At 52.5% G+C, this 24,541-nt stretch overlaps 1 protein-coding gene across 7 annotated transcripts; it reads left to right on the top strand.

Moving 5' to 3' along the window:
• The first annotated feature begins 351 nt into the window (after window positions 1–351).
• MMP28 (matrix metallopeptidase 28) lies at window positions 352–24,376 on the top strand. 7 transcript variants are annotated; one of them, XM_034641003.1, is made up of 10 exons: window positions 352–733; window positions 4,649–4,813; window positions 8,713–8,826; window positions 12,259–12,338; window positions 12,560–12,747; window positions 17,580–17,804; window positions 19,832–20,077; window positions 21,340–21,489; window positions 21,801–21,968; window positions 22,789–24,376. In XM_034641003.1, the coding sequence occupies exons 1-10, from the start codon at window positions 623–625 to the stop codon at window positions 23,181–23,183; spliced, it is 1,842 nt and encodes a 613-aa protein (XP_034496894.1). In that variant the 5' UTR covers window positions 352–622; the 3' UTR covers window positions 23,184–24,376. The 7 variants fall into 7 exon arrangements, with proteins under 7 accessions (XP_034496894.1, XP_034496896.1, XP_034496895.1 ...); XM_034641005.1 differs by lacking the exon at window positions 4,649–4,813; XM_034641004.1 differs by lacking the exon at window positions 8,713–8,826.
• Window positions 24,377–24,541: the final 165 nt, after the last annotated feature.

Below are 24,541 nucleotides of genomic sequence, written 5' to 3'. Positions count from 1 at the left end.
AGCAAAGAAGCAGATCTGGAGCTCAAACCCCGTTCTGCTAACCCTAGCCCAGGGCTCCTCTCATAGCCCCGGGCCTCGCCCCTTGCCAGCCTGGCTGAAATAATGTGACCCTCCTTGATCGAAGTCTTAGGTAGCTACAATCTCCAGAAGACCCTTCTTCCCCCGCCCTCCCCGGTGAGATGCGGATCAGTTGGAGGTAGCTAGCGAGAGAAGGGTGGGCAGGGCGGCGGCGGGCACCGGGCCAGGCTGTGCAGCCTGCGTAAGAGGCTCCGGGACTGCGGCGCGTTCCAGCGGCGGAGCGGAGTGGGTGGGGCCGGAGTGCCCGGCCCCCGCCCCTCCTCCCTCCCTTCCTCCCTGGCCTTCCCGGTCCCGGGACAGGCGACCCGCGGGCAGGCATTGCCGCAGCTGCACCACCTCGGGCCGGCTCCCGGCGAAGCCCCAGAGGGGCGGCCCTGCGCACGGAGCCGGGGCACCCGCGAGCCCCCCGGCCCTTCCCGCTCCGCGGAGAGGCGGCGCGGAGCTGGAGCATCCGCGGGGTCCCGGGAGCCGCTGACCGCCTCTGGCAGCCCGGCGCTCAGGGGCTCCCCACGCGCCCGCGGGGGGTGGAGGGAGCCGCGGCGAGATGGCGGCGCGTGTCGGCCTCCTGCTGCGCGCCCTGCCGCTGCTGCTGTGGGGCGGCCTGGACGCCCAGCTCTCCGAGCGTGGAAGCCAGGAGCTGCGCAGGGAGGCGGAGGTAAAGGATGCGTGCGGGGCGGAGAGGGGGCCGCGTGCTAGAAGACCCTCCAGAACTTTGCAGTCAGGCCACCCAGCCGTCTCATCTGAGCTGGCAATCTGCGTTACCCTCTCTGTCTCCTCACAAAGAGCCTGGGGGGCATTCTTCCCGGTGCCAGAGCTGGGACCACACAGGCACGCGGATCTACATTGATTTTCCCGGACTGGGGTGGGGGGAGGAGGGGGGAAGGAGGGAGCGACAAGAAGGGGCAGGCGAGAAACAGCTGAGAGAGAGGTAGCCCCCGCACCCCAGTTTGGCACAGACCTACCGTCCCTCACCGCCTAGGCTACGGAGACTTGGCAGTTCATTCATCGGATGCCCCGAGCCTTCCCAGAGGCTGCGGAGCCCCCTAGATTGGGGAGGTGGAGAGGATACCACTGACTGGCCCGGACACAGGAGACAACGCTGGGCTGGCGCTGCCACTGATCAGTTTGAGCAAGGCAGCGTCCAAGCTCGGGACTAGTTTCTTTTTTTCTTTCTTTTTTTCTTTCTTTCTTTCTTTCTTTCTTTCTTTCTTTCTTTCTTTCTTTCTTAAGATTTTATTTATTTGACAGAGAGAGACACTGCGAGAGAGGGAACAGAAGCNTCTTTCTTTCTTTCTTTCTTTCTTTCTTTCTTTCTTTCTTTCTAAGATTTTATTTATTTGACAGAGAGAGACACTGCGAGAGAGGGAACAGAAGCGGGGGGAGTGGGAGAGGGAGAAGCAGGCTTCCCGCTGAGCAGGGAGCCTGTTGTGGGGCTCGATCCAAGGACTATGGGATCATGGCCTGGGCCGAAGGCAGACGCTTAACGACTGAGCCACCCAGGCGCCCCACGAGACTAGTTTCTTAACCTATAAAATGGGTAAGAGTATTAAAGTCTCAAGAACTGCTTCTAAGGAGCTTTGGAACAGTGCTTCAGGACTGAACTTGAGAAAGGGGGCAGAGAGGTGGAGGTGAACCTTAAACATTTCTCAGTTCATTTTCCTCCTCTGAACTCACCTGCTTGTTGTAGGTTGCACAAGGGGAGCTCTTTGGAGGCAGGGGTGGGGATCTACTTGGGATATCTATTTTCCAGACAAAGGTGATTGTAATAATATGTCGGTATCACTTCTTTCTTTCCCAAAGAAGCATCTCTGTGTTCTCATCTAGTCTCAAAATTAGCACTGGGGTCTTCACTATTTTAAGGAGTTTCAATTCCTGAGCCCAGTGCTCTGCCCTGAGACTCTTGCTCCCTAAGAGTTTCATTCCTGCTCTAAAACTGCCAGTAGAGAACTCAGTACCCTCCCATTCCCCTTCCCTGGAAGAGGCATACTGAATCTAAGAAACCTCTGGAATGAAGAAGCCCCCACTGACTGGCTCTTCTTTCCAGCAGCCAGCTCCTATCACTATTCTGGAATATTTGAAAATGACCCTATTTCAACAGTGGGGTCCACCCCCTCTCCTTCCAAGCCCTGGTCTCTTGATTTGTGCTCTCTGCTTTTGCACATTTGGGAATCACTCTGTTTCACTGAATTTAGAATCTTACAACATCAAGTGCACGGTCCTCATAGCCCCAGGAGAAGGCTTCTGTCTACCAAGCCAAGTCCTATTAAGAGTCCCGCTCCACCTCCCCCCAAGTCCGGGTCCCAGTCAATCCTTGGCAGAAGAACAGAGACAATATCTCTGCCGCCCATGCCTGTGGTGGCCCCAGATGGAGAGAATTTTATCTTGGGGTGTGCTTGGGAAACATAATACCAAGCAGATTGAGTCTCTTACAGTCTATTTAACATAATTGGGGGAAGGGGATTTTTACCTCCGAGAACAAGAAATATTTTTAAAGTATAAAAAAAACTCTGGAAATGTGTATGTGTCTCTATATGCCTATGCATGTACAGATGTATGTATATATATATATATATATGCAAATTGGGGTGGTTAGTATGTCTGTATGTGCTTCTGTATCTGGTCAATTGAATGAGCTTCAGTGTCAGACAGACATGTGTGCAAACCTTAAGTGAATGATTTAATCTCTCTGAACCTCGGTTTTCTTCTCTGTACAATGGAGGTAAATAATGCCTATTTCATAAGACTGTTGTGTGTTTCATTGAGATAATATATGTAAAATGCTCAGCACAGTGCCTAGTACATAGAAAACAGTCTATAAAAGGAAGTTACTCTCAATATTCTTGTTATTATTACTATCTTTATCTTTATTTTAGAGAACAGAGCTTTATTTTTTTTAAGATTTTATTTATTCATTTGACAGAGATAGAGACAGCCAGGGAGAGAGGGAACACAAGCAGGGGGAGTGGGAGAAGAAGAAGCAGGCTCACAGTGGAGGAGCCTGATGTGGGGCTCGATCCCAGAATGCTGGGATCACGCCCTGAGCCAAAGGCAGACACTTAATGACTGAGCCACCCAGGCGCCCCTAGAGAACAGAGCTTCAGATGCAAGTCCTGGCTTGGTCAGGGCAACTGGGTGGCTCAGTTAAGCCTCTGACTTCAGCTCAGGTCATGATCTCGTGGGATCGAGCCCTGCTCAGCAGAGAGTCTGTTTGTCTCTCTGCACCTCTCCCCACTCATGCTCTCTCTCTCTCTCTCAAATAAATAAATAAAAATCTGTAAAATAATAATAATAAAGTACTGGTTCAGTGACTAGCTCTCCTAGAACAATAACACAGGACAAAATATGTAAGGCAACTATTTTCAGCATTGGACAACAGGCAGCATAGAGCTATCATTCCTAAGAGATGGTGTTGCAGTAACTATGGCGACATTATAAATTACCCCAAAACTTAGTGAAGTAAAACAAACATGTTCATAGATACTGTGGGTCAGAATTTCAAACAGGGCACGTGAGAGCTTGTCTCTGCTCTACAATGTCCAGGGATGGAAACATCTGAAGGCTCTTTACTCACCTATCTGGCTGTCAGCTGGGGGCCACCGTTCTCTCCTGTGGACCTAGCCACATGGTTTCTCCAGGTGGGCTAGTCTGGGCCCAAATGTGGCGGTTCAGTCTCCAGGATGAGGATTCCGAAAGAGAGAGATGGGGCGAGAGCGAGGGCAAGCAGAAGTCATATCCTTTCTACGACTGAGACGTACCATCACTTCTGTTGTCCCCCATTGGCTGGAGCAGTCCCAAGCTCCAGGTCGAAGGGAGGGAACACAGACCCCACAGTTGGTGGCAGCTGTGTTGAAGTCACTGTAAGAATAGCATGGGAATGGGAGGTATTATTGTGGTCATTTGGGGAAATACAGCCATCCACAGAAGGGAGCCACACAAAGTGAGCCCTGTGATCGCCCCGGCTCTTTGCTCAGGTCTAATTCCCTGACTGCGAAGCAGAGAGCTAGACCCCAAGCAAAGCATAGCACTCCTGCTGAGCTCGTGGGCAGAGTTCAGAGTTCAGGACAGAGAAGGAAAGAAATCATAAAAACAACCTGTGTGATCTTAAGCCAGTCCCCTCACTGCTGCAGGCGACAGTTTCCTCCTCTGTAAAGTAAGGGAGTCAAGCTTCTTAAATGACTCTCTTCACACTAACATTCTTTGGCTTCGGTGTGTTTGTCTGCCGGCGCCTGTGTGCGTGCGTACATCTCATCTGCCTGTGTGTCCGTGTCTGTCTGCATGTGTCTGTGTTCCCAGGTCTCTGTGTGTATCCCTGTGCCCTGTGTGCCTGCCTGTGTGTGTCCCTTGCATGCATACAAAATAATAAAGTTAAGGGTTTTCCAAAGTGGGCTTTGCCAGAGAGGAGACTGACCGCTTACAAAGCTGCATTATGAACAAGTTCATTGTTGCCCACTTGGGAAAACTAGGGCTGCTGGCGACACTAGTGAGTAGGAAGGGCCTCTGCTGCTGAGTTGCAAGATTGAGAGTTAATGAATGACATCATCACCTTGGCCCCCCTCCCATTCTCAATCAGGCTCTATCCTGTGCTTGGGTGACACGGACTGTCCCAAGGGATCTACTTACTGTGCTTCCCCTGGACCTCCTTAAACACCCAGGTGGTACGTCCAGGACCCACCTTCCATTTGGTGTTCTCCGCAGAGCTGCCCCGCTGCTCCCAGTACGCCAGGACAAGAAGCCGGTTAGTTCATCTCTCCAGGGAAACATTGCAGCTTCTGTGAAGTAACCACCCCCAGATGCAGTGTCTGTTTCTCATACCCCAGAGCCATTCATTTGACTTTTTGTGAGTCAGAACCCCAGAAGCCCGGGTGTGGAAGCCATTCCCAAGAGCTGAGAGCAGTGACTCACGGGTGCGGGGTGAACAGAAGTAAAGAAGAGGTTCTGGGGGGTCCCAGAGGGACCATGAGCTGGTGGAAAAGCAGTTGTCAAACCAGTTTGAAAACCAAGGGATCTAGCAAAAGCTGGGGAGTGGGAGCAGGAACATAGTGGGGAGATGGGGGGACAACTAAATCCAGCCTTGGTTAGGGCATTATTTTGTGCCCTGAATGTAGCCCTGCAAGCGTAGTGAGGACCGTGGGTCCATACAGTACGACTATTTGGCATTAGAAAAAAGTACAAGAGGGGTCTGGTTGGAGACTAATCTTTTCTGACTTCCTTAAGGACAAAAAATGAAAGGAGGGGGGATTACAGCAAGAGCTATCTAGGCTACACCCAGACAGAACTTTGTGAATATGAGAGTAGGAACAAGGGNCCGCTCCCCCTGCTTGTGTTCCCTCTCTCGCTGGCTGTCTCTATCTCTGTCGAATAAATAAATAAAATCTTTAAAAAAAAAAAAAAAAAGAAAAAAAGAAAAANGGCATTAGAAAAAAGTACAAGAGGGGTCTGGTTGGAGACTAATCTTTTCTGACTTCCTTAAGGACAAAAAATGAAAGGAGGGGGGATTACAGCAAGAGCTATCTAGGCTACACCCAGACAGAACTTTGTGAATATGAGAGTAGGAACAAGGGAAAGGAGGAGAAGATAAAGGGAGTCAGACAGAGGGAAGGGGAGCATCTGCCCCCAGTAAAGGAAAAGGGTCTGAGCTGGTTCCACAGCCCTGGGGCCTTCATTAGATCCCAGGAGCCAGAGAGCAAAAGGGACATGCTTGAGTCTTGTGGCATACCCGTGGTTCGTCAGTTGACCTGTTTGGGGTGTGATAGGAGATGTGATCCCAGCCTCTATTGAAAGCCAGAGTCTACCACCTAAGTAGCTTCTTTCCTCTGCTCTGGCCCCGCACCTGCTTGCAGAGGAGACAGAAAGAATCCAGCTAGAAAGATCCCCAGTTTTACCTTTTTCTCATTTGGGAATTTTCTCCCCAGTAGCAAGAGCAAGCTGGCCCCCAGGCCTTCCGTTTTAAAGCCTCCAAGTCACTTGTTTGAATGTAAAGAAGACATCCTGGGATAGGTGTCAGAGGATCTGAACTCCAGTGCTCGTTCTATTGCTCACTTGGGATCCTTTAGCAAAAGATGCTGCCTGCTCCCCTGAGACTTACTTTCCTCATCTTTAACACGGGATTAGCAACACCTGTCCTGCCTATGTTCTTGCAAGATGATTGTGAAGTTCAAAGGTGCAAAACTCTTGAAAGCTCTATACTAGTCACGGACTCACTGTGTTCCCGATTACCAGAAAAATACTTTTCTACATAGAACACGCTAAGGCAGAACACCAACTATCAACCATTGCATCTTGACTTGGCTGATAGCGCTCAAGGTCTATTGAATGACAAAGACAATCACATAGAGTCACTATGGAAAGATTAAAATCATAATGAAATGTAATGTGAGATGGAATAAGCCGTAGGTAAAGCAACATGGTTTCTGCGTGTTATTGCCATTTTGCATTTTAAAAATTCTTGGTCTCAGGGCACGTGGGTAGCTCAGTAGGTTATGCATCTGACTATTTCGGCTCACGTCATGATCTCAGAGTGGTGAGATCGAGCCCCGTGTCGGGCTCCACACTCAGCTCCTCGGCGAGTCTGCTGGAGATTTTCTCTCTCAGTTTTGCTCCTGCAGTTCTTTGATATGGAGGGTGTGACAGCCACTCTGCAGACATAAGACTGAACGCTGCCCTTCCCAGACTCACCTAACCAAGTTCCTTTCTGGCAATAAAGCTCTGTGACTAGAGCGGGAAAACAGCGTTTTTAATGGGGCAACTGTCATAAAGCTTTCCCAGGGCATCTTACTTTCTCACTGGATTTTCACGACACTCCTGTGAGAAAGCTAAAGCATTCTTACCTGTATGTCACACTTTGAGGCACAGAGAGGTTAAGTAACTTTGCCATAGCTCACACAGCTAATCAGTTGCAGAGGCAAGGCCATGATAATAGATGAAGCTGGAGTACATTTTAGCTCTAATCCAACCCTCTCGTTTTACGGAAGAAGAAATGGAGGCCCAGGTGCGCCTCAGGGGCTCCGTCGGTTAAGCATCTGCCTTCAGCTCCACTCATGATCTCAGGGTTCTGGTATGGAGCCCCGCATCAGGCTCCCTGCTCAATGGGGAGTCTGCTTCTCCTCTTTCTGCCCCTCCCCTTGCTCATGCTCACTCTCTCTCACAAATAAATAAGTAAAATCTTAAAAAAAAAAGAAACAAACAAACAAACAAACAAACAGAGGCCCAGAGAGGCACTGAACTTGCCTAAGGACACACAGTTCTTGGTAGTACAGGAATAAAACTCAAGACACAGCCCAGGGCTCTTGCCCTGCCAGCCCAGTGACTCAGAGTTCTTGACTCAGGCCTTAATTTATATGCTACACCTCATCGCTAGTCTTGCCCCGCTCAGAAATGGCCAGAATTCCCCCATCCCTCGGACACTAAATGGGCTGGGCTCTACGTACCCTCCTATGGCAAGTCAGGACAGCCGTAGGACTAGAACCCCGAGTTCTGGACCCACTCAGCTTTCTGGGTCCCAGGGAGAGCCGTTTTCATTTTACTCACACACCACAGCCACGCCCAGGACTTTTCAGAGGTGACTCCCCAGGGAAGTGGCTCCAGCCCTGACCAAGTGGGTGAGGCAGGTTGTCACAAGCTTTTAGGCCTGAGCAGGGTGAATCACAGAAGGGGCACAGTCCTCCAGCTTCCTCTCCGCTCAGCTTAAGCCTTGGGCTCCACAGGAGAGAGAATGGGTGGAGAACAGGGCAAAGAGAAAACCTTGTGTTTAGAGAAGCCAGAACATGGCCTCCCTGCAGGGGGATGGGGGTGACCCCAGGTGGAGCTCAAGGGGTCCCTAAGAGAATACAGGACAAGCCCTAGGGAAGCTCCAGCCGGGAAGGGAAATGACTCTTTCAAGGTGTTAGTGGTCTAACTGGAATGAGAACGGGAATGCCACCTCCTAGTCCTGTGTCTCTTTCTGGGATCCCTTTACCACGTTGTCACCTGCCCCCCACCCTTGCTCTTTCTCCCATGCAGACAGGGCCCTTTGGTCATCTTTGCAGGGGAATACTGAGGCTTGGCAAATGGGCTCACAGAAGAGGGTTAGGGACAGCTTCAGGGGCAGAGGGTGTCCCAACTGTGCCTCCTCCTTGCCCAGGGGTGTGGCTCTGCCTCCACTCAACAGAACTTTAGAGCACTCAGCACTGAGGATATGAGGGGCCCCCTTCCTATATGTAATTTTAAAATGTTCGTATTAAAAATATGAACGTTCATATTAAGAATAAAATAACGGTAAGGGAATCCTTAAGTTCTGATAATTGCCATTATAATACTTCGGTGCAGAGCACCTGAGTGGCTCAGTTGGTTAAGCGTCTGCCTTCAGCTCAGGTCATGATCCCGCGGTCCTGGGATGGAGCCCAGGGTCAGGATCCCTGCTCAGTGGGGAGTCTGCTTGTTCCTCTCTCTCTGCCTCTCACTCTCCCTCACCTTGTGCTCTCTCTCTCTCTAAGATATTCATTTATTTATTTATTCAAATAAAATCTTTAAAAAATACTTCAGTGCTTTTATGGAAATATAAAATGTCAAATGCTTAAAATTTATTTTTCTCATTCTTGGCCTGGTCTCGTGCTCACACTGCCTCCTGGGAACTCAGCTCTGCCTTGCAACCCACAGGGTGCCAGAGACCAGTCAGGAAGAGAGGCCCAGGATTTCCCCTCTGATGGACCCCGAAAAAAAGCCTCCACCCTCATCCTATCCTCCAGTCCACCTTGTCTGCCAAAGTACCAGGCACGGCAGCCCAGCCAGGAAACAGGAGACGCCGCGAGTCATATCCCCTCCCTTCTGCTCTGTCCAAGGCTTCATAGTTCCAGAACCGGAGCCAACTTTCTGATAAGGGCTGGGTGGGTTTGGGGGGAGGAGCACAGGGAGTGCCAGCCTGTTAGCCTGTGACCCAGTCTCTCCCAAGTCACTCAGCAAATCCGCTTCAAAGGGGACATTGATTTTCCGACTTCCTTTAGAAAGCTACTCTATCCATCCTCACCAAGGGAAGGGGAGGAGGCAAGGAAAGACAATCAGGCACTAGGCTGGGGCGGGGCAAGTCTAAGATAGAGCACCTGAACGGAGAACAGAGCTGTAACTGCCTTGCTCAGAGCAGTTCCCGTCTTATAGACGGGTTGCGTTCCAAGCGTATGTTAATTTTTCTACTAAGGTAAATCAACTAGATCAACTGTTTATGCTAGATAGGCATTGCTTTACTTAATCCTTCTGAGAATCAGGACGCCTGGGTGGCTCAGTCGGTTAAGCGTCTGCCTTTGGCTCAGGTCATGATCCCAGGGTTCTGGGATGGAGTGCATCAGGCTCCCCTCAGCAGGGAGCCTGCTTCTCCCTCTGCCTCTCCCCCTGCTTGTTCTCTCTCTGACAAATAAATAAATAAAATATTTTACAATAAATAAATAAAAATTCTTCTGAGAATCCTGTGGGGTTATTCTTGTTTTCACATTGTGGGTGAAGAAACGGAAAGTTCAGAGATGCTAAGTGATTTGTCCCTGGCCACCCAGAGTCAGGGCTGGGAACAGATTCTTGATTCCAAGCCCGGTGGCTATTCCATGATGCCACACTATTTTGGGCAATAAATGGTCTTCCAGATTAAGCCACTAGAACTCCTTTAATCCATTATGCATCCCAAAATAGTGCAAATTTGGAAAGGGAAAAAAGAAAATAGTACTGAAATACGAATAAATTAGTGCAGAAAAATATCGAAATGGACTTGGGAAGCGCTCTGTTGTCTAGAATAAGGGTTCCTTATGGAAAGTGGCTTTATTGAGAAGAGCGTGTGGAGGTCGCTGAAGGAGGCTATAATGAAATTCACAAAGCTGAGGCTGGCTACTTGCAAAGGCTTAGTCCCATCCTAGCTCTTATGTTTAGTTTTTGTTCTCGATTTGCACCTTTTCCTCGAGACAGCAGCTGCAATTGGAGTTGATTCAAGAAATTCAGCAAAGAAAAGTGAGTAAGAGAACAAGGAAGACAGAAAATTATTTCCGTAGAGGTAACACAGCCAGGAGGGCTAAACATGGAGAAATGATGTGTGTAATTCTCTGTATAAGAATTAAGCAGCCAAGGTGATATTTCTTTTAATCCGTTGATGAGGCTTTCTCAGGGACAAGGGCAAGCAGGGAGCCAAGTGCATCGCTTCCCTGAAGGGTAGGGCTGGTGATAGGTAAGGAGGATGAATCATGCCCTTCTCGCCACGTGGTCACCAGCTTTCAGGTGTGTGAGGGCAGGCGGTGGTGAAAAGGCATTTGGGCCGTGAGATGTTCTCCAGTTATACTAACTTCCTCAGGGGATTGCATCCAGGTCCACTGCCACCACATCATCCACATGCTGGAAGATTCTGGCTTCTTCCTTGAGCTCCAGGAACCTACAACTAATGTCACTTGTATCACAGTGTGTATCTTATTCACATCCACCCCTGTCTGTTCCCCTCATGCAGTCTCTAGCTTCACCACCCAAGGCAAACATTGAGGAGCCATCCTGGAATCCCCTCTTTCTTTCAGTCCTTACAATTAACCCACTTGAATCAGGACTAAACGAAAACTCCCATTTCCTACCCTGGGTGACGGTCCTGCCTCTCTCCCTGTGACTTCATCGCATGTCCTGCTTCTTCACACTCACTGTGCTAGCCTTCCTTCTGCTCCTTAGACACGTGGACATCATTCCTAGCTCAGGGCTCTGCGTTCGATGCTCCCCCGCCTGGAGTACCTTTTTCCACCTCACTGCCTGGCCAGCTACTTCTCATTCTTCCTGACTCACATCAAATATCAGCTCTTCAGAGGGTCCTTCTTCCCTGACCTCCCTGAAGGAAAGTCATTCTCAATCACATCACCCAGTTTCTGTTCTTCATAGCACCCAAACTGCCTCCATCACTTGTTATCTGTGTTTCTATTGTCTGTCTCTATCCGCAAGGCTTGTTGGTCATTGCACCTGACAGTGTACCTAGTACATTGTATGAATTAACAAATGAGTGAATGAAGACACGAAGTTGCACGTTTCTAATTCAAAAATTACTTTATTTTTTAAAGACTTACTTATTTAGTTATTTAAATAATCTCCACACCTGACGTGGAGCTCACACTCACGACCCTGAGATCAAAAGCCGTGTGCTCCTCCAACTGAGCCAGCCAGGTGCCCCCAAAACTACTTTTAACACTATTTTTTTAAAAGATTTTATTTACTTATCTGAGACAGAGAGAGAGCGAGCACGAGCACGAGTGGGGCGGAAGCAGAGCGAGAGGAAGAAACAGATTCCCCGCTGAGCAGGGAACTTGAAGGGGGCTCCATCCCTGGACCCTGAGATCATGACCTGAGCTGAAGGCAGACGCTTAACCAACTGAGCCACCCAGGCGCCCCCCCCCAAAAAAACTATGTTTCTAAGGAGCCAAGTTTTTATACAAACCAGAGAGTTGAGGGCAAGTGCAGTTGTTGTTCATAAGGCCTTAAATATATCCGTACTTGGGGGAGGTGAATTGTTTAGGAAGAAGCCAGAACAGAGAGAGAATTAATTCCCAGGCCAGGCATGGCAGAGCCTGCAGGCGAGCAGCCCCACTTCTGATCAATACAGGGCAGCTCCCTAGACAGTGAGATGTTCCAGAGCAGACTGAGGTGTATGAACAGTGCACATTTACATTTATAAACGCTGCTCTGTATGGAGCCCTCCGAGGTGACAGGCACTGTGTTAAGCGCTTTGTAGTCACTATTATCAAGCCTCACCAAAAAAAACCTGTAAGGTATATACTATTTCTAAGCCCCTTTTACAGATAAGAAACCTGTGGTTTAGAGAAATAGCTTGCTAACTGGGATTTAAACCCAGGCCGGCGTGATTCCAGAGCCCCCAACTGTACTTGTCCAGCATGCCCTGCTCCATCCCTGACCGTGCCATGAAATATTCTGGGTAGGGACTCCTCGGCCAGTTTGAGAATTAAGGAGCCTAAGGTTTAGAAGTAGTGAGTGACTGGCCAAAGACCATCAAGTTAGTCAGTGGTGGCCTGGAACGGAGTCTATGTCCTTCTGGCTTTGGTCCCAGGTCTCCTTCTCCTATAGCTCAGGGACCTCATAGGGACAAGGGTGAGACAGGGCATGATGCATGTGCAACGGACCCTCGGAGACCAAGGGAGGGGAAAGGATGCCACACCGTGGGAAAGCTGACGCTCCTCTCTCCCCCAGGCATTCCTGGAGAAGTATGGATATCTCAATGAACAAGTCCCCAAAGACCTCACTGCGGCAAGATTCAGCAATGCCATCAGGTATGTGGGGGATTTGGGGGTGCTAGAGGGCAAAGCTTGGGTTGCCTCCTCCCTCCTCCTGGAAGGCTGACCTCCCACCTGTGTCCAAGGGACATGCTCCATTGCTCCCTCCCCCTACCACTGCTGCCACCAGCCTCCTGCTGTCTCCAGGGAAGCTCCTTGCCCTCACCACCACCACCCACCCTCCTGCTGTGGTCCTTTATCTCAATTCCTCCTGACAGGGAGTTCCAGTGGGTATCTCAACTGCCCATCAGCGGCGTGCTAGACCCCGCCACCCTGCGCCAGATGACGCGGCCCCGCTGTGGGGTGGCTGACACGGACAGTCAGGTGGCCTGGACCAAGAGGGTCAGTGCCCTGTTTGCTGGACGCCAGGCCAAAATGAGGCGTAAGAAACGCTTTGCAAAGCAAGGTGAGCCCTGCTGAAATCTAGCTAAGCTGGGATTCCCAATACCTGAAGCCCCGTGGCCAGAGGAAAAACCAGCCCAGCCTCGGTTTTGTCAGTTGCCTCTTCCCTAGGGCTGGAGAGGGGAGAGCAGTGGGTGAACAGGACCCCTCACGTGGAGGGCCATGTTTGTGAACACAGGCATTTAAATCAGAAGTACACCTACATGGATGGATTTTCGTTACGCCGGTGTTTTCCAGAACAACCCCGTCAAGCCCACCTAATTCCTTGATCAGTTTGTTAGGCAGGGCAGTTAAACTGTTGCCAACGTTTTGCTTTATGTTTTCCCAAAGTCGTTTTCATTGGAATCGATTCTTTTTTCGTAAGAATTATTCAACAAAGATGTGATTTACCGATCAGTTTTAGTTTGTCTATAGCACGCTTTTAACAGCCTTATTGGAGTAGAATTCACATGCTGTAACATTGACCCGTTGGAAGTGTAGTACTCAGTGGTTTTTAGTATGTTCGCAGAATTGTGAGACCATCACCATAATCTAATTCCAGGACGTGTTCATCACCTCCCAAAGAAACCCCATGCTCCTTAGCGGTCATTCCTCACCCCCTCCCCCCCCCCCCCCCCCCCCCCCCCCCCCCCCCCCACTGACAACCACCCATCTGCTTTCTGTTTCTATGGATTTGCCTGTTCTGGACGTTTCATCACTGCTCATTTTATACACCACAATTTCTGCTGTCCTGATTCTCCTTTTGCAGTTTTGGTTTTATCTTTCCTTCTCCTCCTCTTCCTCCTTTCTGTCCAGATCCAATCTTCCAGGATCAAATGTTACAGACCTAAGATTTCTGAAAATTGATTCTTCCGTCAATTCTTCATCAATAACGAGTTTTACTGTGTGTAGTTTTAACAGCTTCTTTGTACTAAGTCTAATTTTCTCTGACCGATTTTTGCAGTTCTTAGGATTTCTAACAAGATGGGCTTGTTGAGTCAGGTTTTCATCTATAATTAAGTTTAACTGCGAGCCCTTTGGGCCGTTGCCTCTTTTAATTTGCATTAACTACTTGCAGAGACAATATCCATTGTGAACAGAACACAAGGTTCATAGGTCATTTTTTTTTTTCTGCGCTAATCCATAAGGAAGTTGTGGGCGGTTCTGCCCAGCTATTGGAGGATGGCAGTGATGGGGTCCGGACCTTAGGTTGGCAAGTCCTTGGTGCCAACATATTCTTCCTCCCACTGTGTTTCTGTACCGCAGAGGTGGAACAGAGGCGCAGCATGAGCTGGGACAGCATTCCTGAAGCTGGGGCTCTGGGTTCAGCAGACATAAGCCCTTTCCAGTTGCAAAGTAGAGATGCGCCATGATCACCAAGGGGAAGGGGCTTGCCGTGGAAGGTGGGGCAGCCCCAGACACAGTCTCAGCAGTGGCATTTCCAGATTATCGGTGGTGTCCCAGAGAATTGGGATGATGTCTCCCGGGCATCCAGGGCACAACCTGCCTTCCAGAGATCCTTCCTTCCTTCTGGCAGCATCTTCTCATGCCTTCTCCAGGGAGTAGCTGATGGAACCCATTTGGCGCTGTTCAATTTGGAGCATCAAGTTGGAACAGAGATTCAAGCTAAGGCATCTCCCAGACAGGTAGCCTTGCCCTACCAGCCTAGCCCCATGTCACTGTCTGACAGTGACCCCTGGTGCAGACAGCAGTGGCTCAGGTTAGATGGAGACTCTCACTCTTGTTCATAACCTAAACCACAGCACCTTGACTTCCTTTACTCCCTGGGTGAGAAGACCTTCCCTAGAAAGGAGCTGTGTGCTTGGCAGGCACTTGAACACTTCCTATGCCTTCCTTTGGAAAAGGTATTATTTAACAGTCAGCCCTTCCTGAGCATTGATGATGTGCCAAGTGTGGTTCTAAATGGGCGAAGTCATATAATCCCATAACAACCTTAGGAGATAGGGACCATCACTATCCTCATTTTACAGAGAGGCAAACTAAGGGACAAAGAGCTTAGGATACTCCCCCAGGGCCACATAGCCAGAGTGTGGACAAGCCTTCTCGTCACTGGGAGGACAAAGTGAGATTCCACATGTGAAAAGTCCCAGAACACAGGTGGGTGCTTTAAAAATGATATGGTTTTCTAGGCCAGTGACTGTCTACTCTGCGGGCAAATGCTATACCGATGAAGTCGGGTTCCAGGGTAAGGTTGCCAGATAAAATATAAGACGTCCAGTTAAATTTGAATGTTGGATGAACAACAAATCATTGTTCTGTGCTCACTTTTATACAAAAAAAAAATTGTTATTTATCTGACATTCAAATTTAACCAAGTGTTCCATGTTTTCATTTGCTAAATCTGGCAACCTCATTCCAAGTGTCTGGTCCCCTCTGTGCCTGCGGGGGAGATTTTCAATCCTCCTCGGTCCCCCACGGAGCTGTGGGGGGCAGCAGGTAGGGGGTCCAGGGGTGAATCGGGGGTGGAAAAGGACGGAGAAGGGAATAGGCATTTACTGAGCACCCACCACAGGCCCAACAGCTATACGTTGCTAGTTCATTTGCCGTCTCATTTTTACCACAAGTTAAGTCTTACCAACCACACTCTGCAAATAAGGAAACGAAGGTTTGGAGAGGTTCCATAATTTGCTATGTAAGGTTGTGAGTAGAAGTGCTGGGATTCCAACCAGACTTCTTTCCACTGTATCCGATGCCTGTTGGGAGTCAGGACTCCACGGTCCTCCCCAAGCAAGGTGTCTAGATCTCCAGTCCTCCTCATGTCCTTTTCCCTCCCTCTTCCCTTTTGGATTTTGGGGCAAGGGCACGGGGGTGGGGTAGGTGGTGGGTGGAGGCAGGGTTCCTCCTTCTTGACAGGCACACCAACGACCCCTCCCAAGGAAAATTTACCATTTCTCTCAGTCCTGTACCTATTTGTCCTCCCTGTCCTCCCCCAAAGACACACGAACACCCATGTGCATGCACACACTCATTCACAGAGGATTTTTATCCTGCAAGCTGTCACCTTCCCTAGCTAGAGTTAGAGAATTGCCCACCCTCTCCCTTTCTTGCCAGATGAGTGAAGCCTCCCTCTAATGCAAAGAGGCAGAAGGAGCTGCCTCGAATTTCTAGCTGCTTGAAGCCAGGCAGGGAGGGTCTGGAAGTCAGTCAGCCCCAGCAGGGTGTGGAAGTGCCCAGCGCCAGCCAGTCCAGAGCCCTCCGAGTCACCTCTGGACCCCAGGCCTTCCCTCCGCCCTCCTTGTCTCCCCCCCTTCCTAAGAATCCTTCCCTCTTCCCTCCCTGAGGGTTGGTCACTGGCTGGGAGGGGTTGGGTGGCTGCCAGGCCAAACAGGCCTGGAAAGGCAGCATTGCCTTGAATGGAGCTTGGCTCAGGGTGGGAGAAAAGACGTTCCCCTCCCCCACTTCCATGGGGGATAGGGGAGGGAAAGGGCAGTCTGCTCTCTACCACCCTCCCTTCCATCTGGAGAATTTCAGCTCATGCAGAGCCCCTGCGTTGACCCAAAGGAGCCATGTTCAGGCAAATTTATAAACCTTGAGTCTTAGCAAATATGCCTGCTTACCTGTGTGGTGTAGTAGAAAGTACACTGGATAATGTGTCGGGGCCTGGGCTCAGGGCTTAGCTCGGCTACTCACTCATTCTCTGATCCTGGGCAGGTCTCTTCCCCCGGGTCTCAATTTCTCCAGAACAGAGCAGAGAGCTTGGATAAGGAGATGGCCAGCCTTCCTTGACTTCAGGCCTCCTCCCTGGTTCAGGCAAGGACTTCCCTGAGACAAAAGGGCAGGCTGTCTGAAACTTCAATTGTACCTCCAAGGACAGAGAGGGCTGTGCCCACTGGTCTGGCCTGCCCACTTGTCACCCATCCTTCGGGAATTCTGGTCCATTTGGGAAACTGAGGCCCCAAAGATCACATGATACCTATGCACTCCCTGGGCCCACGAGACCTGCCTCTGAGCTGTGAGTCGTCCAGCCGGGGTTACAATCTCAGCCCCTGAGCTTGCAAGGCTCAGAAATAGCCATAAAAAACTCGGGATCTGGACCTTCTAAGCACCCTGGCCCTGGGTGTGTGGTGAGCTGCAGGGGGACCCAGTTGACCTGAGGCTTGGGCAAGAGGCCAGAGTCTTAGGTCCAAGGGAGGAATTGCAGTTCTGGGCAAAGGAATAGAAACTCGTAACTAAGTGGAGATGGAAAAATTTCTCTCCGTCTCAGTGAGTGACAAAACACACCCTTTGTTCTTATTTGTTTTCACCTCAGAGCTCTCCAGAGTCCCTGAGGAAGTGAGGGGGAGGGCCAGGGGTCAGGAAAAGACCTCTAATAAATGGGTCTTGGTAGCTTGTCGGCAGCAGGCCTGCGGCATGGAACGGGAGGGGCAGGCGGGTGTGAGGGGTGGAGAGGAGGAAGGGGTGAGAGGGGTCGCAGCTGTGGCCCCAGTGGCCCCATCTCTCCTCCACCCCCTGACACAGTAGGCAGAGGTAGGGATTTGCTGCCAGCAAGAGATGCAGAGTGGTTTTCAGCCTCAGCCCAGGCTGCGCGGAAGAAGACCCCAGACCAGAGAGTCCTTCAGGTTGGGGGCTTTTCCTGGGCAGAGGTCACATCTCTCCCAGGGACCTCCCCAGACCAAGCCACTAGACTGGGGTCACTCCGGAACAAGGGTAGTCCTGTCAGCTCGAGAGCAGTGTCTCCCCAGCCAGATGGGCTCTTCCCAGGACAAGGGCTGGGTCTTTCCCCTTCAAATCCGGGATTCTCCGGAGGAGGGCCTATCTCCGCATCATATGGGTCCTTGGGGACCAGCCCCAGGTCCCGCAGGTCCATATGACTGACGCGGCCTCTCCGGCTGGCAGGCAGCAAGTGGTATAAGCAGCACCTCTCCTACCGCCTGGTGAACTGGCCACAGCACCTACCAGAGCCGGCAGTTCGTGGGGCCGTGCGCGCCGCCTTCCAACTGTGGAGCAATGTCTCGGCGCTGGAATTCTGGGAGGCCCCAGCCACAGTCCCTGCTGACATCCGCCTCACCTTCTTCCAAGGGGACCACAACGACGGGCTGGGCAACGCCTTTGATGGCCCAGGTGCTGACACAGAGCCTCTCTCTCAGGTGGCAGGAGGGGAACCCAACTGGGAGAGGCAGTCTGGGGAGGGCAATGGGACCTCTGCTCTCCCTTTGGCCTTGGCCAAGCTGGATTCCCCTTCCAAGAACCCTCAGTCTCCTCCTCTGTGGAATGAGAACAATGGTTTCTGCCCGATTACGTGCCACATGGCTGCAGGGAGGGCCAGATGAGGTTCTGCATGGAAAGTGCTTTGCAAATTCCAGAGAATTTTCTGGGAAATGCTTCTGAGGTCCCTGACGTCCATCCTCTGCCTCTAGACAGGACTGTGCCTCTCCTGTTCTCCAAGAGCGGATGTTCTCCCGACCACCACCCTAAAAACATCCAGAGGCCACCACTACCCCTCTCCTGCCCTCCCCACACTCACTACCACAGTCACTGCCACAGGGCAAGAGGCATTCTATCCCCTACCCGCCACAGAAGTGCTTCGCATTCCCACATCCCAGACGCCACAGAAGTGCTTCGCATTCCCACATCCCAGACGGGTCTCCTGTTTGCCCCCAACCTAAAGGCATATGGCAGCAATTTCAATTGCTCTCCTCCCATTCTGCCCAACACTGGCCTTTAGAACCTGGCTGCAGGCTACTTTCGCATGGACCTCACCCCACCCCACCCCTGCCCTAATGAGGGAAAGAGCCCTGATTGGACGCCTTCACGGTGGGGACCCAAGCCCTTGCATGGCCTGGGAATTTGGGCCCTCACCGCCCTTGAGCTCCTCTGCTTTGCATCAAGCCCACTCTAAGCAAAGCCCATGTCCAGGCCCTGTTGCTGGGACCCAGGGTAGGTCCGGGAGAAATCTAAGCTTTTCAAGAATCCACATGTAACACATATGTGTTTTTGCATGTAACTCACTTCACCCCTGCTATCTACATGAGATTTTCGTGCCCATACCCCCCTGGAGTATGGCGGCTAAGGCAGCACCAGACTGGGAGAAAGCTCTCTCATTCGGGGCAGGTGTTTGTCTTTTTGAGTTTAGGTGTTCTCTCTCTCTGAAACCTGCCATCTGTCTCCCAGGATTAGTGTGAGAAGTAAACGTTAAGGGCTGACATTGCTCGAGGCATATTCGAAAGAGGAGACATGTATTCCTCCTACACATGGCCCACGCTCCACACCCCAGGCGGCTCTCCTTTAATGGCAGTCAATCCCCATTGGCCTGGGCTCCAAGAAGCCAATGCTGGAAGCGCCTTCAGTAGGCTTCTAGGCCAACATTATCACCCAGCCATTTGCTGACCCCTGCCCCTGCAGAAAGTGAACCATAAAGCGTGGGGTCCTTGGAACTGCATTAACCGATAAGCTCCCTCTGGGGCATGCCACAAGCTCGAACGTCATTGATCCAGTTCATTCCCTCTGCTCACTCCTAGGTAGAGACCCACAAAGGGGCCCCGGCAGAGGAAGGCAAGAACACAAAAATAGATGTCTCTTTTTATTAAAGAGACTATACATACCCAAAAACACACCCAGCACCCAGATCAAGAATTGGCATTACCAACATCCAGAAGGTCCCATGGTGCCCACCTCTGGGGTAACCACTATACCTATTCCTAGATCTTTGTGAAAATAATTCCTAAGCAGGTTTCATTATGGGCTAGGCACTAAATATTAATTGTAACCCATTTATATACACGCATCCCTCTGTAATCCCCAGAGCAACCCCGTGGGGAAGAAGCAGCTCATTGTCATCATTCCCATTTCAGATCAGAGGGGGTGCTATTTGTCCAAGGTCACACAGCTAATAGCAAAACCGGGATTGAAACCCCGGCAGTTAGGCCCCATGCTGTATGGACACCACGCTGCCCCTTAAGCGTCCACACCCCACAGCCTAGTCTTCAGATCAGCGCTCCCCACTTCAGCCTCTGCCAGAAGTCATTAGGAGGAACACTGTGCCGCAGAAAACAACCACACCCAGCCCTGGGGCTCCGCGCTGTAAGGTGGGGACGCGGGGACTGACGAGGCGGGCGGTGGCTCCCCCTGACCCTCCGCGCCGCCTGCAGGGGGCGCCCTGGCGCACGCCTTCCTGCCCCGCCGGGGCGAAGCGCACTTCGACCGCGACGAGCGCTGGACGCTGAGCCGCCGCCGCGGGCGCAACCTGTTCGTGGTGCTGGCGCACGAGATCGGCCACACGCTCGGCCTGCCGCACTCGCCGGCGCCGCGCGCGCTCATGGCGCCCTACTACAAGAGGCTGGGCCGCGACGCGCTGCTCAGCTGGGACGACGTGCTGGCCGTGCAGGGCCTGTATGGTGAGCCCCGCCCCCCGGCCCGCCGTCGGTCCCCCCCACCCCGGGGCCCCGACGCCCGCGCGGCGAGCAGGAGCCCCCGCCTGGAGCGCGGCAACCCGGCCTCCCCGAAGCCACGGGCTCCCTTCACATCCCGAAGAGCCCCCCGGTGCCTGGCCTCGCCATCCCACCCAGGTCCCGCGCACCGCCCTCGCTGGCGCTCCGGTTCCCCAGGGCTGCCCAACCCCGGCCTGGGCAGTTCCTCTCCCCTCGCTGCCCCAGCCCTCAGCCCTCTTCCCCCGTCCCAGCCCTCGTTCCTGCTCCGCTGGCTCTCCCCCAGCCTTCCCCCTCGCTGACGCTGGCGCCCGCTTCCCTCCAAGCCTGGGCCTCTGCCTGGAGGGTAGACACAGCCGAAGTCTCCCCCCATACACCCCCAAAATGAGCCGGCCAGTGCGGCCGCCCAGCCAGCCACGGCTGGCCCCCTCTGAGGGCCCGGGGCGTAGGCAGGGCCAGAGCCCTGGGTTCAAGTCACTGTGCCATCCCTGCTAAGCAGTTGCTCTTGGGCAAAGCATTTCCCCTGTGAGAGCTCTCAGTTTTACCTTCTGAGAAAGGGGTAATCATTGAGGCCCTGCTTACCTCACAGGGCTGTTGCACTAGTGGGTGTGAACTTCTCTGTAGCGTAAGAAACCGACGCAAACAGCTGCTATTTCATGAGTGTATACTATCGGCCAGGCACTTAACACGCTCACAAGGTATCTTTTTGTCCACAGATGAGTGAACAGGGCTCAGAGAGGTTAGATAACTTGTCCAAGGTCACACAGCTCAAAAACTGTAGACCAGGATGCAGGAGCTGGTGCCAAATTCTAAGCTTGTTGGACTCTGCCTCACTATCATAAGTCAAGTATAGTGATGTAATTATGATTGCTGTAACTATCGTAGCCCGGGCCCCTGAACTCTGCCCTCGTGCCATCTGTGTTGCCCAGGACTCAGGGAAGGGAACCTTCTGCTCTTCTTAGTGCCCACCTCTTGTGTGGTCCCCCACTCCAGTTTTAGCTCAGTAGGGTCCTCTTTCCCAGACTGTTCGGTAGGAGAGAGGACTTTTAAATTTAGTGCTATGGTTAATAATACCAACCACCAAGGACAACTCTTAGCCTCCCACCCCGCACTGTCCTTCCCTGCCTCTCATACCAGATCATGACAGAAGGAACCAGAAGGGAGGTCTTGAGCCCTCTACATATGCCACAATCAGTGTGTGTTCTCTCCCTCTTCTCTCCTTCCCCATAAAGGGAAGCCCCAGGGGGGCTCTGTGGCCGTCCAGCTCCCAGGAAAGCTGTTCACTGACTTTGAGGCCTGGGACACCCGCAGACCACAGGGAAGGCGTCCTGAAATCCAGGGTCCTAAATATTGCCACTCTTCCTTCGATGCCATCACTGTAGGTAAGACAGTCCCACCTTTGCCTCACTTCCTTTTTCCTTCCTCCTGCACATCTCCGGGGTCTCCAGAGCTGGAATATGAGGTGGGGTTATGAGTAATAAAATCCAGAAATACCAAGCCACAAGCATTCTGCAGGGGTAGCAAGCCCACGCCAAGCAAAATACTGCTCCCTCCTGCACGCCTTCCCTTTGCCCCAGCTGTGCACGCTACATCCTCTCTCCTCCGTCTGGGAAGCTGGTTCTAGGAAAACATCTTCCCTGGAAGGAGGGCGAGAGACTGATGGTCACTCCCAAACTCTCTTGTCTCCGGACAGATGGGCAACAGCGACTGTACATTTTCCAAGGAAGCCAGTTCTGGGAGGTGGCGGCGGATGGCAATGTCTCCGAGCCACGCCCACTACAGGCAAGATGGGCCGGGCTGCCCCCCCACATTGAGGCTGCTGCAGTGTCATTGGACAGTGGGGACTTCTACTTCTTCAAAGGTACCAGCCCTGGGGTAGATGAGAAAATTGAGGCCTAGAAGGGAGGTGTTCTCTTCAAGGTCAAAAGTGGGGAGGAGTCTCAATTCCACTCTGAACCTGTGGCCCCAGGGAATGCTACCAGGAGGTTCCTTCAGTGAAGGATTGCGGGGCATGGGCGTTAAGGTTGTCCCACAGAGGGAGGGTGGGAGAGCTGCAGAGAAGCTGCAGGAAACAGAAGACCACTCCTGAGCTCTGCAGTCCAGCAGAAAAGTCCTACTTCCTTGGAATCCTGGCTGTGTGAGGTTGGGCCTGTCGCTTGGATTTCTCGAATGGGGAAAATAATCCCTCAGGTGTGTTGGGGAAGGAGGGTTAAAACAACATGTCCTGAGGAGCATGCAGTGTATTGAGTAAACAGTTTTCTTCATTCATCCAACAAATATTGCGTGCTTTGTATGCATTAGACACGGTTGGAGGTGTTGGGATACAGTAGTGAACAAAACAAAAATCCCTGCCCTCATAGAACTATGTAGAAATGGTGGTGACAGGCCTTCTCTGTGGTCCACTGAGCATTCAGGGAGGGGGCCTGCTTCCCACCTCCCCTGGATGGGCTCCTGTGGCTGTCTGCCCTCTGCTGACACCTGTGGAACTCTAGGCCACAACAGTCCCTCCTTACTGGGTATAACGAATTATTAGTACTGTGTGATCCATTTTGACAATCACGAATACTACCCACCTTGGGGTCCAACATGAGAGGGAGCAGGAGTCTGGGGGGACATAGAGGAGGTGGAGGACCAAAGGGTGAGAGCCACCAGCTCACCCTGGCTGTCCCGGTGCCCTACAGGGAGCCGATGCTGGAGGTTCCGGGGCTCCAAGCCAGTGTGGGGTTCACCACAGCTGTGCCGGGCAGGGGGCCTGCCCCGCCACCCCGATGCAGCCCTCTTCTTCCCTCCTCTGGGCCGACTCGTCCTCTTCAAGGGTGCCCGCTACTACGTGCTGGCCCGAGACGGACTGCAGGTGGAGCCCTACTACCCCCGAGGCCTGCAGGACTGGGGCGGTGTCCCCGAGGAGGTCAGTGGCGCCCTGCCACGGCCGGATGGCTCCATCATCTTCTTCAGAGATGACCGCTACTGGCGCCTTGACCAAGCCAAACTGCGGGCGACCGCCTCGGGCCGCTGGGCCGCAGAGCTGCCCTGGATGGGCTGCTGGCACGCCAACTCAGGGGGCGCCCTGTTCTGAAGACGCTCCACCCCTTAGTGAACTGTTGGTGCCCTCATGACCAACGTGTGTCCCCTGCCCCAGGAGCAGGACCTGTTTTGGAAGCCTCCAAGCCTCCCCGCAGAAGACCAGGCAGGAAAGTTTGTGTTTGTTCCCTGCAGAATGGCTTTGTGCTCTTAAGACATCTTTGTGCGATCAATCCAAGAAGAAGCCAAAAGGGGTCTCAAACCCCACAGCCCTTCCCCAAAGAACTCTCCTCCCTAAGCCTTGGGGATTTTGTTTCTTCTGATAAAGGTGCACTTTCTGTCCATGACGCAACAGCACTGGGCGGCCAGGGAGGAGGCAAAACTCAATGGAGAGGTTGGGACCACTTTGCAAGACTGTCTCCTATCCCTCAGGACCTCCTGGCTCAGTTTTTGGAGAATTGTGTCGTTTTAAATGAGAAGCCTCACCTCCAGGAAGCTTGGGTGGGTTGGATACGAGGATTTCCAACCTCAGAGAGCTGGGGGGGGGGTCGGGGGGGATCAGGACCCAGAGCAAGAGGGAGACTGATGCAGGCCTGCTGCGCCCCACTTTGGGGGGAGGGAGGGGCTGGAATAAAGTGGTGCCCCCTGCTGGTGGGCCCAGAGGCGGCCCATCAGGCTGCCGTGGAATGGTTTCCATTGAGAGCAGGTGGGGCAGGGATGCTGGAGAGGCTGGGAACATGTTCTTTCCCGTCCAAGCTAAGACCACAGACCGTGAGTGAGTCGTGATGGGGAGACGTGGCCTGAAAAAGCAAAATGTCCCTGACCTCCCTCACCCCCAGGCTAGCTGGAGAGCCATGGGTGGCAGGGAAAGGACGAGGCCCTCTCTGGAGGGCTGTGCTGCTGCAGGCTCTGGGGTCCCTGCAGGCTGGGGGAGGCCTGGTGCTCACAATGGCCCCATTCTTCAGGCCACACACGCAGCGTTCCAGGAGCTGGCTGGCTGGCCAAGAATAGCTGGGATTCCTGGAGAAGGAACCAGCTCTCCAGCCTGTCTTCTGCCTCAGCCAGTCTCAGAGTTTCAGCATCTGGTTCTCTTGTCCTCCCTGCTCCACACCTGCCAGTGCCTCATTTGCACAAACACTGACCCTAGCAAGACCAGGCTTCCAGGGGGAGAATGATCTGGCAAGATTCAGCCCTCAGCTCCCCAGGGGCATTCCTGGCCCTCCGCCTTCATTTTCCTCTGTGCAGTTGCGGGGGGGGGGGGGGAGGGGGGCGGGGAGAGGGGTGGCCTTTGACTGCCCTTGGATGCAAGCGCTTTGTTCCACCCTGTCCTGGGGGAGACAGAGGGAGGAGGCGCTCCGCCTGACCTTTTCCCTCTGCCTTGAACCCCGGGGAAGGCAAGGAGGGGCTTTATGC

Source organism: Ailuropoda melanoleuca, chromosome 13 (assembly GCF_002007445.2).
Source record: "Ailuropoda melanoleuca isolate Jingjing chromosome 13, ASM200744v2, whole genome shotgun sequence".
NCBI lineage: Eukaryota > Metazoa > Chordata > Mammalia > Carnivora > Ursidae > Ailuropoda > Ailuropoda melanoleuca.
The sequence above is the reverse complement of the archived record's forward strand: the minus strand, read 5'-3'. Positions and strand labels throughout refer to the sequence as shown.